The 14,525-nt window shown below is 37.0% G+C and overlaps 1 protein-coding gene across 4 annotated transcripts; it reads left to right on the top strand.

Moving 5' to 3' along the window:
• Positions 1–366: 366 nt before the first annotated feature.
• Positions 367–14,506, top strand: LOC134802695 (uncharacterized). Of its 4 annotated transcripts, XM_063775335.1 has the most exons (6): positions 367–594; positions 3,900–4,080; positions 6,598–6,775; positions 10,649–10,847; positions 11,362–11,443; positions 12,164–14,506. In XM_063775335.1, the coding sequence occupies exons 2-6, from the start codon at positions 3,984–3,986 to the stop codon at positions 13,156–13,158; spliced, it is 1,551 nt and encodes a 516-aa protein (XP_063631405.1). In that variant the 5' UTR covers positions 367–594; positions 3,900–3,983; the 3' UTR covers positions 13,159–14,506. The 4 variants fall into 4 exon arrangements, with proteins under 4 accessions (XP_063631405.1, XP_063631409.1, XP_063631406.1 ...); XM_063775336.1 differs by lacking the exons at positions 367–594; positions 3,900–4,080; positions 6,598–6,775 and adding exons at positions 5,643–5,780; positions 10,232–10,344; XM_063775337.1 differs by lacking the exons at positions 367–594; positions 3,900–4,080 and adding an exon at positions 10,232–10,344 and having other exon boundaries at positions 6,684–6,775.
• Positions 14,507–14,525: the final 19 nt, after the last annotated feature.

The raw sequence follows: 14,525 nt of genomic DNA, 5'->3' as shown, positions 1-14,525 counted from the left end.
AGTCATATTTTTTGTTAGTATCATTATTTCTAATATATCCGTGATATTTTCTATAATCATACCTATTATACGACTTAATAATTATAAACATTGTAGGACTTATTGTAAAAAAAGCTAACATTTATGTTCCGCGGTTCTTAGACTCCATTTCGATGTGTGGACGAGACAGCGCTATGCCGGTATATAGCTGTCCCGCACGCACACCGGACGGCATTCAATGCGGGCATGGGCAATGCGGCATACGGATCCGCAGTGGAACAAGGTAATAACACCAAGACCGAACGAAATAGTCTTATGGAACTTACGGAACTTACAATAGGTGTGAAGAAGGAAACGTTATGATCGCTTGTCCTTGTCAGTCTCATTTTTTTAGGGAGAATCTCATACCATGCCAAGCTTTGGTGGGGAACAACGTTCCCAGTGTGGGAACAGTGATTTCTATAGTTTTCATGGTGAATATGTGTTTTTGCATACAAAAATTATAATATTTATCAAAGAAATTACAAAGTTTTAACGAATAAAAATGGTTAGTTGCTCAATTTTGAACTGTGCTAGCGATAATCGGCAAAAACACGAAGACTTAACCTTTCACAGGTAAGTTCAGTATTAGTATACAAACATTTTAGAGACCACATTGCATTATTCGCAGTAAAAATCAGAAAAAAAGCGTTTCTGCCAAATTAACCTACTAAAATATGTACACCGTCGACATTTAAGCCGTCAGCCATTTTGAAACGCGTGCGTAATTTAGTAAACGTTTATTTTAGGGATACCAGCCCGCTATGCTTATAATTACCCTAAAATTGAGGTAGTTTCTATTATTTACTTTATCAAGTATTTGGAAAATATTGAAAAGTATAAGTTGTTATATAAGCTTCAAATGTATAAATAATATAGGCCAGGCTGGCCAGGGTTTAGATTCGCCTATGCTATTAATATAAGTATAAGCATCTTGCTTATCACGGTCACTCTTGCGTTTTTCCGGTTTTTGCCGCAAGCGGCTGCCCTCTTCCAACTCGGAGAGGAAACTAGGCTTTTTTAAAATTAGTATGGTTCTTTACAATGTATTCCCTCACCAAATACCGACTGGTAAATATCAAATGCCATCAATAAATATGAAACTTATTGATATGATATGACCTGAGATTGGAACCCGAGATCTTCGGATGGAAAGAATTTTAGAATAAAAAAACAGTCTCCGTAATAGAGATGTGCGCCGATGGCAATATCATCGGCGGCGGCGTCCGATGATTTTATGACCGGCGGCGGCGGCGTGATCGGCGTGAAATCGGCGTGGCATAATTTTTGATACTGCATGAGAACGTGGCTGTAGAAACTCTACATTAAAGCCTTCTGAGTATTTACTAGGCTATCCAAAACATATTTAATTATGTGCGTTTTCTAAATTATTGCCGAAAATTATATCCCATCATGTCACTTGGCAACCATTTCGATACCTTTGGGTTCAATTGGCGTAAAGGACAAAATGCTAGTTTTCAGGAGAAGCGAAAAACTGCAATTTTTTTTTAAATTTGATATATTTTTGTTGTTTATCGAGCTATATTTTTGATGTGTATTAGAAAAGTACTCAAAATGTTAGTCTCTTTAACCTAAATTAGCACTCATATCTATAAATTAAATAGGAAAGAAGTTAATGTCCTTTAGAATTGGTCAAAAACAGTATCAATGTCCTTTGCGCCCATGAAATTTTTGATAATTTAGTGAATCTTGTTTAGTAAGGGACGTTATCAGACTATTTTATTCCAAATTTGGGGTGTATTAGTTACCACCCACGGTACACATGTTAACTGTTTTTAGCATAGTTTACTGTTACGAAGCTTAAAAATGTATCAAACGGTAGTTAAATATGCTAGGTATATCCCGATTACAGTTGTTATTAATATTTTTCTGAGAAGTGTTTTGTAAGTGTTTTTATATTTTACTTTTATATTCATATTATACATAACCTAACTTAAGATGAGAAATAAATAAAGAGAAGAAAACACAATATTTTTAACCAATTATATAATAAAAAATAATTAAATGCTCAAAAAGTTGCTAACATTCGGGAATGAAGATAAAGTAAATGTCCCAGTGCTTAACACTAGCCGCCTTATATTATAACAATCATAACATAACAGCTTTTAATCATGATAAGGGAAGTATTAGATCCGCTAACTATGATTAGAATAAGCATATAAATAAATAAATAAATATTATAGGACATTCTTACACAGATTGACCAAGTCCCCCAGTAAGCTCAAGAAGGCTTGTGTTGAGGGTACTCAGACAACGATATATATAATATATCAAGCATTTGAACGTTTACTTAGTGAATAAACGTCCAAAGACTATAATTCAATACAGTAAGTTATAATAGGTAATAATACTGTTTCAATATTTCAAGATCTCTTATTTCATAATACGATACATCAAGATATTTAATCGAAAAACACTATAAATTCCTGTTCAAGTTACTCAAGTAGTGATTTCTGTGTTATTTAGTCCACGTTACCTATAGCTGCATTAATTTCTGATTTCAAACACTTAAAAATATATTTTGTTAGAACGATTATGAAATAATTAAGTAAATGAATTAATTAAAACCGATTCGCTTATTAAGTATTAATTACCACTTCGTTCAGATACGTTTCAAACTTTTGTAAAGTGCTTGAAACGATTTTTTTTTCAACGAGTTATTGTAGCCGAGCTCAAGCAATGACACAAATAATTAAATTACGCACAAATAACCACTTCCACCGCTCAGGGACGGATAATAAACAGTCATAACATAACCCTGCGCTGATCAAGCTGCATGCCCAATGAGAATCGGGATAGTGAGGCGATGGGCAGTCGCTGATACCCCTGTCTCATTACGAAGCTTTAACCTAACTTTCATAATTTTGATTGATATATATATTGTTAAGTAAAATAAGCTGATAATCACCATAAAATTACTAAGAATTGATTGTGTGTAATTTTAAATGAAATTCTATATTATGTGATAAATAAATCTAATCATATCTATCATATGATTATCATATGGTATTTTGACGACCGGTCTGGCCTAGTGGGTAGTGACCCTGCCTATGAAGCCGATGGTCCCGGGTTCGAATCCTGGTAAGGGCATTTATTTGTATGATGATACAGATATTTGTTCCTGAGTCATGGTTGTTTTCTATTTATTTAAGTATTTATATATTATATATATCGTTGTCTCAGTACCCACAACACAAGCCTTCTTGAGCTTACCGTGGGGCTTAGTCAGTTTGTGTAAAAATGTCCTATAGAATTTATTTATTTATTTATTATTTATTTATTTATATGATGACCCTTGTGCGTGTCACCAGCATCACACGAGAAATCATATAATACGCAATTATAATCGTGGTGACAGCTTGCTGGAGATTCTAAGAAGAAAATAGCATGTTTATGTCCTAGGATAAGAACCTGCTATTTTCTTGACTTTAGTTTTCTGATTAATTTGACAATCAAGAGACTATTGATGTAAAACAAAATGCGTTCGATAAAATATCAAATAATAACCTGAGATCCAGAAACTAGATCTTGATTAAATTAACGCTAAATTGTTATCACGGCTAACACCGCGCAACGACAAAAATGATGCTAATTTGGTTCACTGGCAAATAATAAGCGTAAAAGCATAAGGATCTTTAAATTATACCTCTAACACTATCTACTCACTACGCAACATGGAATAAGACACGATAGGTATCAAAATTTCCCACGCCGATTATACGCCGGTCAAATTTATCGGCGGCGGCGGCGTGGAAAAATCGTCGGCGGCGGCGGCGCGGCGGCGCGGCGCACATGTCTACTCCGTAATAATCTAATCTACAATGATGCCTGGTTATGAAAATTACGTGTGTATTTTCCAGATTTCCACGAAATAAAATAACACGTCAAAAGTGGATAGCGGCTACTGGAAGAAAAAATTGGACGCCAACTAAAAACCACCGCATATGCTCCAAGCATTTCGAACAGTTTCATTTTCGCAAGACTCCACGACAAGTATTCCTGTGGAAGTACGCAAGCCCAACGTTGTTGACACCGGCACCTGTAAATGTAAGTGTTTATTTCTGATTTTGAGTATAGTCGTTAGTTATTCCTTAGTTAGAGACTATTCATAATATTACATGATATAATTATAAATTATGTAGTTGCATAACATTTAATAGGGAATATTACGCAAAACTCTGCGTAGAGGGCGTCACTAACTCAATCACATGGCCTACCGTGAAACACGACAATCGAAAGTTCGATTTCTGCCTCTATTACTCTTGCTTATTCGATCGACAGAGAAGCAGATAGCGAAATTTCAGATCTCGCTGTAGGTCACCTGTAAACAAACCGCCTTGATGCATCAATGTCATAGTAAAAACTTGTCAAAAAACTGTTTAAGTCGTAGAATGTATAAGTTACTCTATGATTTACTAAACAAATTAGAGCTGCACTCTGGCGGCAGAACATTGCAGTAGCACTCCCTATTAGAGATGCGCATAATCGTTCACTGAGTTGAAAAGAGTGATTCATATCTTTCGCTCGCGGTGATATATATCACTCATTTAGCTCATTTCGCTCAGTAGATCTGTAGATTAAATAGTGAGTAGAGAGAGATGTCAATCAATCAGATTGATTGAATTGTTTGGTTTGATTTGTATTACCTACGCACTTGATCGTTAAAAAATATGCATTATTAGTGTTATATAAGCTATACTATACATACATTTACTACAATATACATATTAAGCAGATTTTCCTTCATACTTGGACAGGCTTAGGACTGTCAATCTAGATTTTTTAGGTTAATAATAAAACGAGGGAAAAACAAAGTTTCTCCTAAACGTACCTCATATTAAACATAAACCCCTCTAATCTAGATTGGCAATTATGATGAAAATCTGATACTATATAGTGTACATTTCATAAAAATATTAGACTATCATTACATTAATTACACTACCTAAGCCCGTCAATTAAATCTTAAACTAAAATTGGTCAACAAACGACAGCCGTAGTCTGCTCTCTCGACATCCAACAGTACTCTGTACATAAAAGTGCGTAAATGGGATGGTTATATAATACGCACAGCCATAAGTGCGACGAAGAAAGCAAATCACACGGTACGGATCCCGCCATGTTTTCCCGGCACCCTCCGAATTCATCCGAAACGCTCCGAAACCGTCACTCCGCATCGTCTCACTCGTTTGGCTGGGCCCGCTCATTCGATCATGAGTGGGAAAGAGCGAGCAAGTAACACCGATATAAAAGAGTTACTGAGCGAAATGAGCTAGTCAAATCTGTACTGAGTTGAAGAGTGAGCTAGTTCAATCAAAAGATACAGTTCATTTGAATCACTCGCTCGCGAACGACACATGTCTACTCCCTATTGCACCCGGGCATAATCTGTCAAAATATGGGGTAAATTTTACCAACATGGTATCCCAGCAATTACTGCCCTGCTGTACCCAACATAACAAGAACGAGCGGGACGGGCATATGGAACAATCAATATGTGTGACAGAGACAAGGGAAGCTGTCACGAATGAGTGCGTAAGAGACAGACTACAAATTAAAAAAAACGGGATCACTTGAGATTGTTTAGCGTCCTAACGCCCTTTATAACCTTATTTTTGAATTTCGAAAATTTAATAATGGAAGAAAACTGATAAACCTATTGCAGATAACATGGTGTCTTGTTGTGTGTTAGATTGTAGTGTAACGCCGCGCAATAATCCAGGAAATTACTCATTTCACAGGTAATTATGATTATTCCGGTGTAAATTACGTCAAATACATAGCGTAAATAGTGTATGAAGCCGGTTTATAAAGTTAAATGTAAGCATTTCTTTCGTAATGTGCTAATATTTTGTCACATTTGTCAATATTTTGTGCGAAAATCAAAATTGTTATGATACGCTAGGGCTTGACAAAAATGATGTTATGACTAATATCGATATCGATGACTTCTGTGATAAATAAAATAACTAGCTTTCACAACAAACTTAAAAAGTATTTTTATTCGTTTAATACGCATATGTTTAGCGATAAATTTAAACTATGACCTTCTGGAATTTAGTTCGAGCGTTTAGATTTTCTATGGAACGATAACCCTTCGCGCCTGCATTTTTTTTCTACTGACGGAAATGGCAAGACAGGCTATAGCTTTTAGTATTAAAGGCGTATCCAGATTAGTGAATTTTTTTCCAATCTCATTCAATTGCCCGATCGAATCAGGAGGTGCGGACGCAAATACCAATTTGGCTCGCCGAATTCAACCGGCTATAATGACCGATAAAATGAGGTGCGGACGCAAGAATACGGAGATTGACGCCAATTTCATTTCTGATCAAATCAGTCGATTCCACTTAAGTCGTTAGCATTAACATTACAATTAGTCAATTATGTTAATTTATGACATTACTGTAAAACTAGTACGAAAGACCGGATTCTCTAGTCTCCTATGAATTATGATCTATCTTGCTCGGTGATAAGGGTCAATTTTGATTAGCAAAAGTGTCGGTTTTATCCGGTTCTATGGTGGTTGTATCCGACTTTCTTCCCTTCCCGTTCCAGATTCCCTCAGAACCCCGAATTGCGCCAGAAATGGCTCCGTGCAGTTGATAGGAAAACCTGGACTCCCCAAAAATACTCCGTCATATGTTCAAAACATTTCGAACAAAAGTATTTCAGGGGAAAAGTACGAACTAAACTCAGAATCGACTCCATTCCGACTTTGTTTGTACCTGTACTAGTAAGTATTCTAATGTTATTTTATACTCCCACTCCTAGGGTACAATACCTTAATTACCTACCGTTTACAATGTTACTCAAGTAATTTTACAATGCTTATTACACCTGTAAACTTGTTTAAGTTGGAGAGCAGAGGGTCTACCGCGAACCACGTTCGACGTGTTGCCTCCCTGACTTACGAATTTGCAAGTGCGACATTGAGGCAACACGTCCAACGTGGTTCGCGGCAGGCCCTCAGGTTAGGGCTGGGGAGCTCATGTAAGTAATATACTATCGGATAAATTGTATACATTAAATTTTATTCATAATCAAATGCAAAGGTAATCCGCCATATAATAAATAAATAAATAAATAAATCGTTTATTGACCAAATATTTTTTACAATTGACATCACAGATTGAACTTAGCAGAAAATTAGATTTTAAAATTAAACTAATATCCATCGGCCCCAAACTAGGCGCAGCCTGTATCTCGGGAACCGGAAAAATAGATTTTACTGAGAGATTTTAACAAAACTGAATATGATGGCCGTTTTTGAATGAGAAATATCTAATATAAAATTAATTTAAGTACAAAAAATGCATGCAGGAATATATACAAACAAAAAAAAAATACAATCAGAAATAAAACATGCAGGAATTTAAATTTAAGGAGTGACTTGTGTGTGTGTGTGTGTGTGTGTGTGTGTGTGTGTGTGTGTGTGTGTGTGCGTGTAGGTGTGTGTGTGTGTGTGTATACGCTACCTAAGAATGAATAATTTCTTCTGTCTGATCGTAAGACTGTGAAAGAAGCCATTTCTTAGTTTTCGATTTTAATACAGAGCAAGAGAAGTCATCAAAGTTACATAATTTGGAAACCCTATTGTAAACTATGGGGTGTAGGAAGACTGGAAAGCGTTTGGCAAAAGCAGTATTAACTCGAGGACAACAGACAGTCAGGTGATTAAGACGTTTTTGACGACGTCTGACGTGGTCTACAGAAGCTACAGCAGTTCGATGAGATTCAGTAACAGCTTTTACTACGAAAAGTTGACGAACTCTAAGAAATGATGTTTCTCCGTACAACTCGTCGGTAGGATAGCGGAAAGGTTTTCTCAGCATTACCTTCAGCACAGCTCGCTGCGCCCGTTCTACCTCTATCATTGCACATTTGGCGGCGCCACCCCAGGCCGCAATACAGTACTGAATAATAGATTGGCAGAGTGCAAAATATACTAGCTTTAAAATATCTCGGGATGCCCCACCTCTTAGAAGCTTCATAACATAAATAACTTTTCTCACCCTACCAGACAGTATTTTAATGTGTTGTCTAAAGGAAAGCTTTTGGTCAATCATCACTCCGAGATACTTTACCGTCTCAGCACGTTCAATGGAGTCGCATAAGCCGTGACTGGACGACAATGCCAAAGTGTTACAAGAGAGAGGTGCTGATGAAAGCGTTTTATAAAAAGTTAAAAATTTAGTTTTTTTGGTATTCAAGGTGAATAAATTTTTATCCAGCCAGTCCGCTACACATGACATACCAGTTTCTGCTATAGAGGTTACCTCAGCCCACGAATGCCCACTGAAGAGGACCACAGTGTCATCAGCATAACATATCAACTCTGCATTCTGCAGCTGAATGGAAAGAATGTCATTCATATATATAAGAAAGAGCGTTGGCCCAAGGATGCTTCCCTGTGGGACACCGAAATTGATGGGCAACTCGCTACTTATTGTATCACTAACTCTAATGTGCTGCCTGCGATTTGTGAGGTAGCTTTTGAACCATCCCAGCGCCGAACCTCTTATGCCAATGTGTTCAAGTTTTTTAAGGAGGATCGGCGCTGAGACGGTATCGAATGCTTTGGCCAGATCAAGAAAGACCCCAATACAGTGTCTTCCCTGATCGAGCTGCTTTGCAATTAGGTCAGACAATAGTGTGACGGCATTTTCGGTAGACCTACCCCGTCTAAACCCAAATTGTCTGTTAGATAAAAGGTTAAATTTTTCCAAGAAATTTGTAAGGCGTTTGTTGACTACTTTTTCCAGCAATTTAGAAAAAATGCAGAGAAGAGATATCGGACGGTAGTGGTCGGGATTATTTTTCTGGCCAGATTTGAAGATAGGAGATACCGCGGACCTCTTCCAAGCTTCAGGGAATGAACCCGAGCGTAAACTTAAATTGAAAATATGTGCAAGGGGAGCACAAACGAATTCTCTGATACCTTTTATCAACGCAGGCTTATATCCATCTGGCCCAGGCGCACTCTCATTTTTTAAATCTTTTATGAGACAACTTACTTCATGAGGATCAGTTGGGGTAAGAAAAAAGGATTGAGCGGGGATTTTACTTTGTGTACAAGATGACGCAAGACTTTGCTGAGTAGTATTGAGCCTCTTCAAGATTTGATCAGCTAAATTTTCACCTATCGATGCAAAATGACTATTACACAAATTGAGAGATTCCTGGCTAGTTGTGGAAATTTTTGTAAGTTCACTGGCATCAGAGTTGCGTTTTGAATATTCACAAATTCTCTTAATAGACTTCCAAAGTTTTTTTGGGTTGTTACTATTGCGGGTTAGCTCTCTGTTGTCATATTCATTTTTAATATTACGTAGCAGTTGGCCGTAAAAATTCCTGTAACGAATATATTTAGCTTTCAGAATTTGGTTGTCGGGATTCCTTCTTACCTGTAAGTGAAGGCTATCACGATGTCTCATACATCTTATTAAGCCAGCGGTCATCCACGGCTTTAAGTTGAACCGGCTACGGCTAAGTTTGACTACATTGGTGTTTTTGTCCACTGCGCTGGAAATGATGTTATCGAATAATGTAACAGCACTGTTTACATCTTCGCAGCTTGTTACAGGCTCCCAGTCGGTATTGCGTAGCTCTGCTGAGATTTCTTGGATGTTGATCCGGCAAGTATTACGGTCACGGTTGCGACCACTGATAGGATGTGACACATTGACTATTGTTAGGTCGTGATCAGTTATCGCACTTTTGCATACCATACCTGTAGCACTGTGGTCGGTTTTAATGAAAATATGATCCAGGCACGCCCTACCCCTGGTGGGGGCCGTGATCGCTGGTATATGCTTCGTCAAAATAAAATCCGCGCTAGCATCGTCACAAACTTATTCTACATTAATACATTTCAATAAAAAACAAACCATAATTTCTGGAACAAGCTTCATAATAAGCATCTATAAACTAACGCTCATCTCCTACCCTGCACCAAGCCCGGCCCGAAAGTTCCCATTATGTTGGCAGCATTCCCACGCTGTATGGCGATGGAAACTTGTTGGACCAGCCAAGCCCAAGACGCGAAGCGGGCGTTAGATTAACGCAAATGCAGATGCATTCAATATGGGTTCGGACACGCTAAGTAGGTAGGTACGTAGGTACTTAGCGTGTCCGAACCCCGACCAAGCGTCGACGTTGGCCGTCGCTACTGACAGTCCACGCGCGTCAGTTGTTGCAGCCGGACACCCGGAAAACTTAAAAAATGCCTCGTTGCGTGATAATTAACTGCAACAGCCCAACAATTGCGAGCACCCAAAGGCAAGGACATATTTCCTATCACAGGTAATTACTTTTAAAATTATATTATGCGTAAATTCATTTTCAAACTATTTTATAAGTATTCCAAATTGTGATTCCAATAATATAACCTAAGTAACTGCAGATTAACGTTACAAAACTATTCGTAACGAATACAGGATTTATGATTTAAAGAAAAACACCAATTTAGTACAAAGTTAAAACAAAAAACAAGCTCGTGTCCTTATTTTGCAGGACGGCATTAATAAAGGAGGGTAATTTGAACATAATTATACGACTATGTCTATATTGTTGATACGTTGATTAAAAAAACCTTTCATTATTTTAGTTTCCCACATGATCCAGTCTTAAAAGAGAAATGGATTGCAGCCACGGGAAGGAAAGACTGGTTTCCGACTAAACACAGTACTATTTGTTCCATACATTTTGACAATACCAGTTTCATTGAGGGGAAAAAGTTGCGATTGTTGAAAAAAACGGCATACCCTACTGTTAATATACTAAAACTCATTGAAAATGATGATGAGGTTAGTGAATAGATTTATTGTGTGTGAGCGAGCGAGACCGCAGATATAAAATCTATGAGCGAGACAGTTGCATCGTAGCGGGGCATCGATGTTTTGAATCGGTTTGGATTTCCCATCACTAAATTTCGGTTGTGACGTCACAGTATATAGGTGGTGAAAATAAAAAGCCGGCGCTTGGTTTCAATATAAATCATGATATTTGATTTATCAATCTATTATATCTATGATTAATATAGCCGGTCAAGCCGGTCTCAGATCCCCTAAGGCCTCATTCCTACGAGCGCTTTTACAACGCGCGTTAAAAAAGCGCATGAATCTGTCCGCACTCTAAATTCGATTTAACGACCAACGAAAATCCAAGAACGCTTGATAAACACCGCCACCGCCGTAGTGAATAAATACACACGTATCCATTTGTGTCATTCAAACGCTTTTTTAACGCGCGTTGTAAAAGCGCCCATGGGAATGAGGTCGTATTCAAGGATTTATATGTATGTATGTATCTTTGTTTCAGGTAAATACGGATGATACAGAGATTACAGAGCCAGGGCCGTCGAAGAGGACTCGACATGATTCAAACAGCTCTACCGACTCGGGTAGGTTCTTTTTTAGGGTTCCGTACCCAAAAGGTAAAACGGGACCCTATTACTAAGACTTCGCTGTCCGTCCGTCCGTCCGTCTGTCTGTCACCAGGCTGTATCTCACGAACCGTGATAGCTAGACAGTTGAAATTTTCACAGATGATGTATTTCTGTTGCCGCTATAACAACAAATACTAAAAACAGAATAAAATAAAGATTTAAATGGGGCTCCCATACAACAAACGTGATTTTTGACCAAAGTAGCAACGTCGGGCGTGGTCAGTACTTGGATGGGTGACCGTTATTTTTTTTGCATTGTTTTTCTGTTTTTTTTTTCATTATGGTACGGAACCCTTCGTGCGCGAGTCCGACTCGCACTTGCCCGGTTTTTTTATTCTGCTGATCATAATTTAATATAACTACTCCTAACTCCTCGAAGTTCACGGCATCCATTTAACCATGGAACTTTTTTTATTTTTAAATAATGAATAAATATTATAGTCCCACCGTTGCCGACAGTAGGAGTAAGCTCAATAAGATACTCCGTCATTTTTTTTAACTCCGTTAATTTCAAGAGTGCATTCCTGAGCTCTAGGTACTTTTATATTTATCTTTGACTTGCTTTGCTGATCGATAATAGGTTTGTCGATGTTTCATTTTGTCAATCCCTTATTTAGTTATAAATATTCTACTTTGTCTTGTTTTATTGGTTTTAATCTAAACCTTTAATTTCAGATTCTAATGAGAAAATCATTGAGCAATGTCGCTTCTGCGCAGAATACAGCAAAGACTGCATGGATACATGCTACGTACCATTCCTTATGGAAAACAAAGCCACCATAGTCTTCAACGATTACAGTGTAAATCTAGACTTTACAGATAATCATTTACCACAAGCTGTTTGCCGTGACTGTAACACTAAACTTCAGGAGATAATTAGCTTTATTACACAAGTAACAGAAGCACAAAAGAAATTTAAAGTTAAAGCTAAGAACAATAGAAAAGTATATGAATTCAAAAATGAAACAATCAACAAGAAACAAATGGTAAAGAAAAATACACAAACAAAAAAACAAACAAGTAAAAAACATGATAGCACCAGATACACAATTGAAAAAGAAACAATTACAAATGATGATGATGATGAAGATACCAGAGATGCTTTTGAAAATACAGATATTAAAGTAGAATATGATTCACCAACGGATGAAGGTCACATCAGAGATATACATAAAATTAAAATTGAACAAGAACCTGAGGATAATACAGAAATAACAGATTCTTTACTTGTTGAACAACCTGTGTTCTTTAGAGGGTATAAAAGGAAGAATGAAGATGCAGCTGTAATGAAGAAAGCTAAAGTTATTTGTGAAGAAGAAGTTACATTTGAAATGGATATAAAAGAAGAAGTAACAAATGACACAAATCACGCAAATGAAGATTATCCTGAAGTTCAAGTAGAATATGACAGTGGGACAGCTACAACTGGGATTGGTACAACTGGGACTGTCACTACTGAGAATGTTACACCTGGGACAATTACAACTGGGACTGTCACTACTGATAAAGTTATACCTGGGACAATTACAACTGGGATTGGTACAACTGGGACAGATTCGAGTGGGATTGGTGCGTTTAGTGCTTTAGCAAGTGTAAAATATATTACTATTGATGGATCTACTGGAAGATTTAGTGTTAAATCTGGAAATAAAAGAAAGGAGACAGAGTGAACATTGAATGAGAAAAATGAAAGTGACACTAAGTGAAAATAAAAGTTTTCTGATTATTGTGAAACAAGTTAACCAACAGTATTTTTAAGTAAAATTGATTCTACATTCTAAAAATAAAGAATTTCTACATGAAAAAAAAAAGGTTCTATTGGTTGGCCAGACTACATGTATGTACATTTATTTTTAATTTATTGTCAAAGAGATGGCTTGTACAGTCGACGTCAAAGATATGTGTTCACTTTTGCATCTTACCCTTGTCGGAAGCCGGTGTTGCTCGAAGATCTTACCCCTTTGTAATAAGGCGAAAAATGGAAACGTATCTTTGACGTTGACTGTACTAAGTTTCTGTATTTGATTGGGGTTACTATCAAATGTACCTTATCGCTAAAGGACAATATAGCTGAAATGTCTGGATTCTGTTATGTATTTGTGACAACATAGACATAAATGCTAAATGCCTCTTTAGCAAAACGTCTGGATCTTAGAATGTTACAATTTAAAATGACCTAGCAGCAAAAATCCTTTATCTTCGAATGTCTTTATTACTTAATAGACATAAACGCTAAATAGTCTGTATTGTGTAATGTCTTTTTTACTAAATGGAATAAACGCCAAACGACTCGTTAGCAAAACGTCTTGATTTTGATATATGACACTTGATAATTAAAACCTTCCCGCGCATACTTTGTATTGTAAACACATTGACACATTACCTACATTTGCAGACGTTTTGCTACTAACTCGTCTGTGTTCACGTCAATCAAATAATTTTACTTTCGGCTTATTAGGTATTCTAATCATACGGACTATTTATATTTCCAGACGTTTAGCTACTTAGTCATTCTAATTCTTAGCCATCCAGCTAAATTGACTCTTTGCTGACTGAGCATTCTACTTTCATGTCGTCCAGCTGAATTGACTCTATGCTGACTGTGTATTTTACTTTTATGTCATCTAGCTGTAATGGTCGTTTAGCGATAAGGTAATTTGGATAGTAACCCTTTGATTGTGAAGTACAGTCAGCATCAAATATTAGGTACTAAACAGCCTAAGCGGCGAAATACGTATGTTGCATTATGTCTTAAAATTTTAAATGGTCCAGTTTTTGGTCACTCCTTTGTAAATAATGATAATCTCCGTGTAACTTTAGAAAATTGAGCTGATGAAGTACGTACTTTGGCCATACTGAAAGTTTCTGGATTCTGATATATGAGACGACTTATTTTTTCTAAGTGGAGTAGGTGGCCAGTTCCAGGAATTTTCAGTATGCCCATGTATGCCTTAAGTATACCGTTCAGAACAGAACAGACATCAACAGACAGGTGTATTAAGCTTCGTTTTTAGTAGCACTCATGGTATAATAATAT

Source organism: Cydia splendana, chromosome 25 (assembly GCF_910591565.1).
Source record: "Cydia splendana chromosome 25, ilCydSple1.2, whole genome shotgun sequence".
NCBI lineage: Eukaryota > Metazoa > Arthropoda > Insecta > Lepidoptera > Tortricidae > Cydia > Cydia splendana.
The sequence above is the reverse complement of the archived record's forward strand: the minus strand, read 5'-3'. Positions and strand labels throughout refer to the sequence as shown.

Coding starts and splice junctions, on each gene's coding strand:
- LOC134802695 (XM_063775335.1), top strand. CDS start 3,984: ATGCTCCAAGCATTTCGAACAGTTTCATTTTCGCAAGACTCCACGACA. Junction 6,776..10,648: donor CTTTGTTTGTACCTGTACTA/GTAAGTATTCTA, acceptor TCATTATTTTAG/TTTCCCACATGATCCAGTCT. Junction 11,444..12,163: donor AAACAGCTCTACCGACTCGG/GTAGGTTCTTTT, acceptor CTTTAATTTCAG/ATTCTAATGAGAAAATCATT.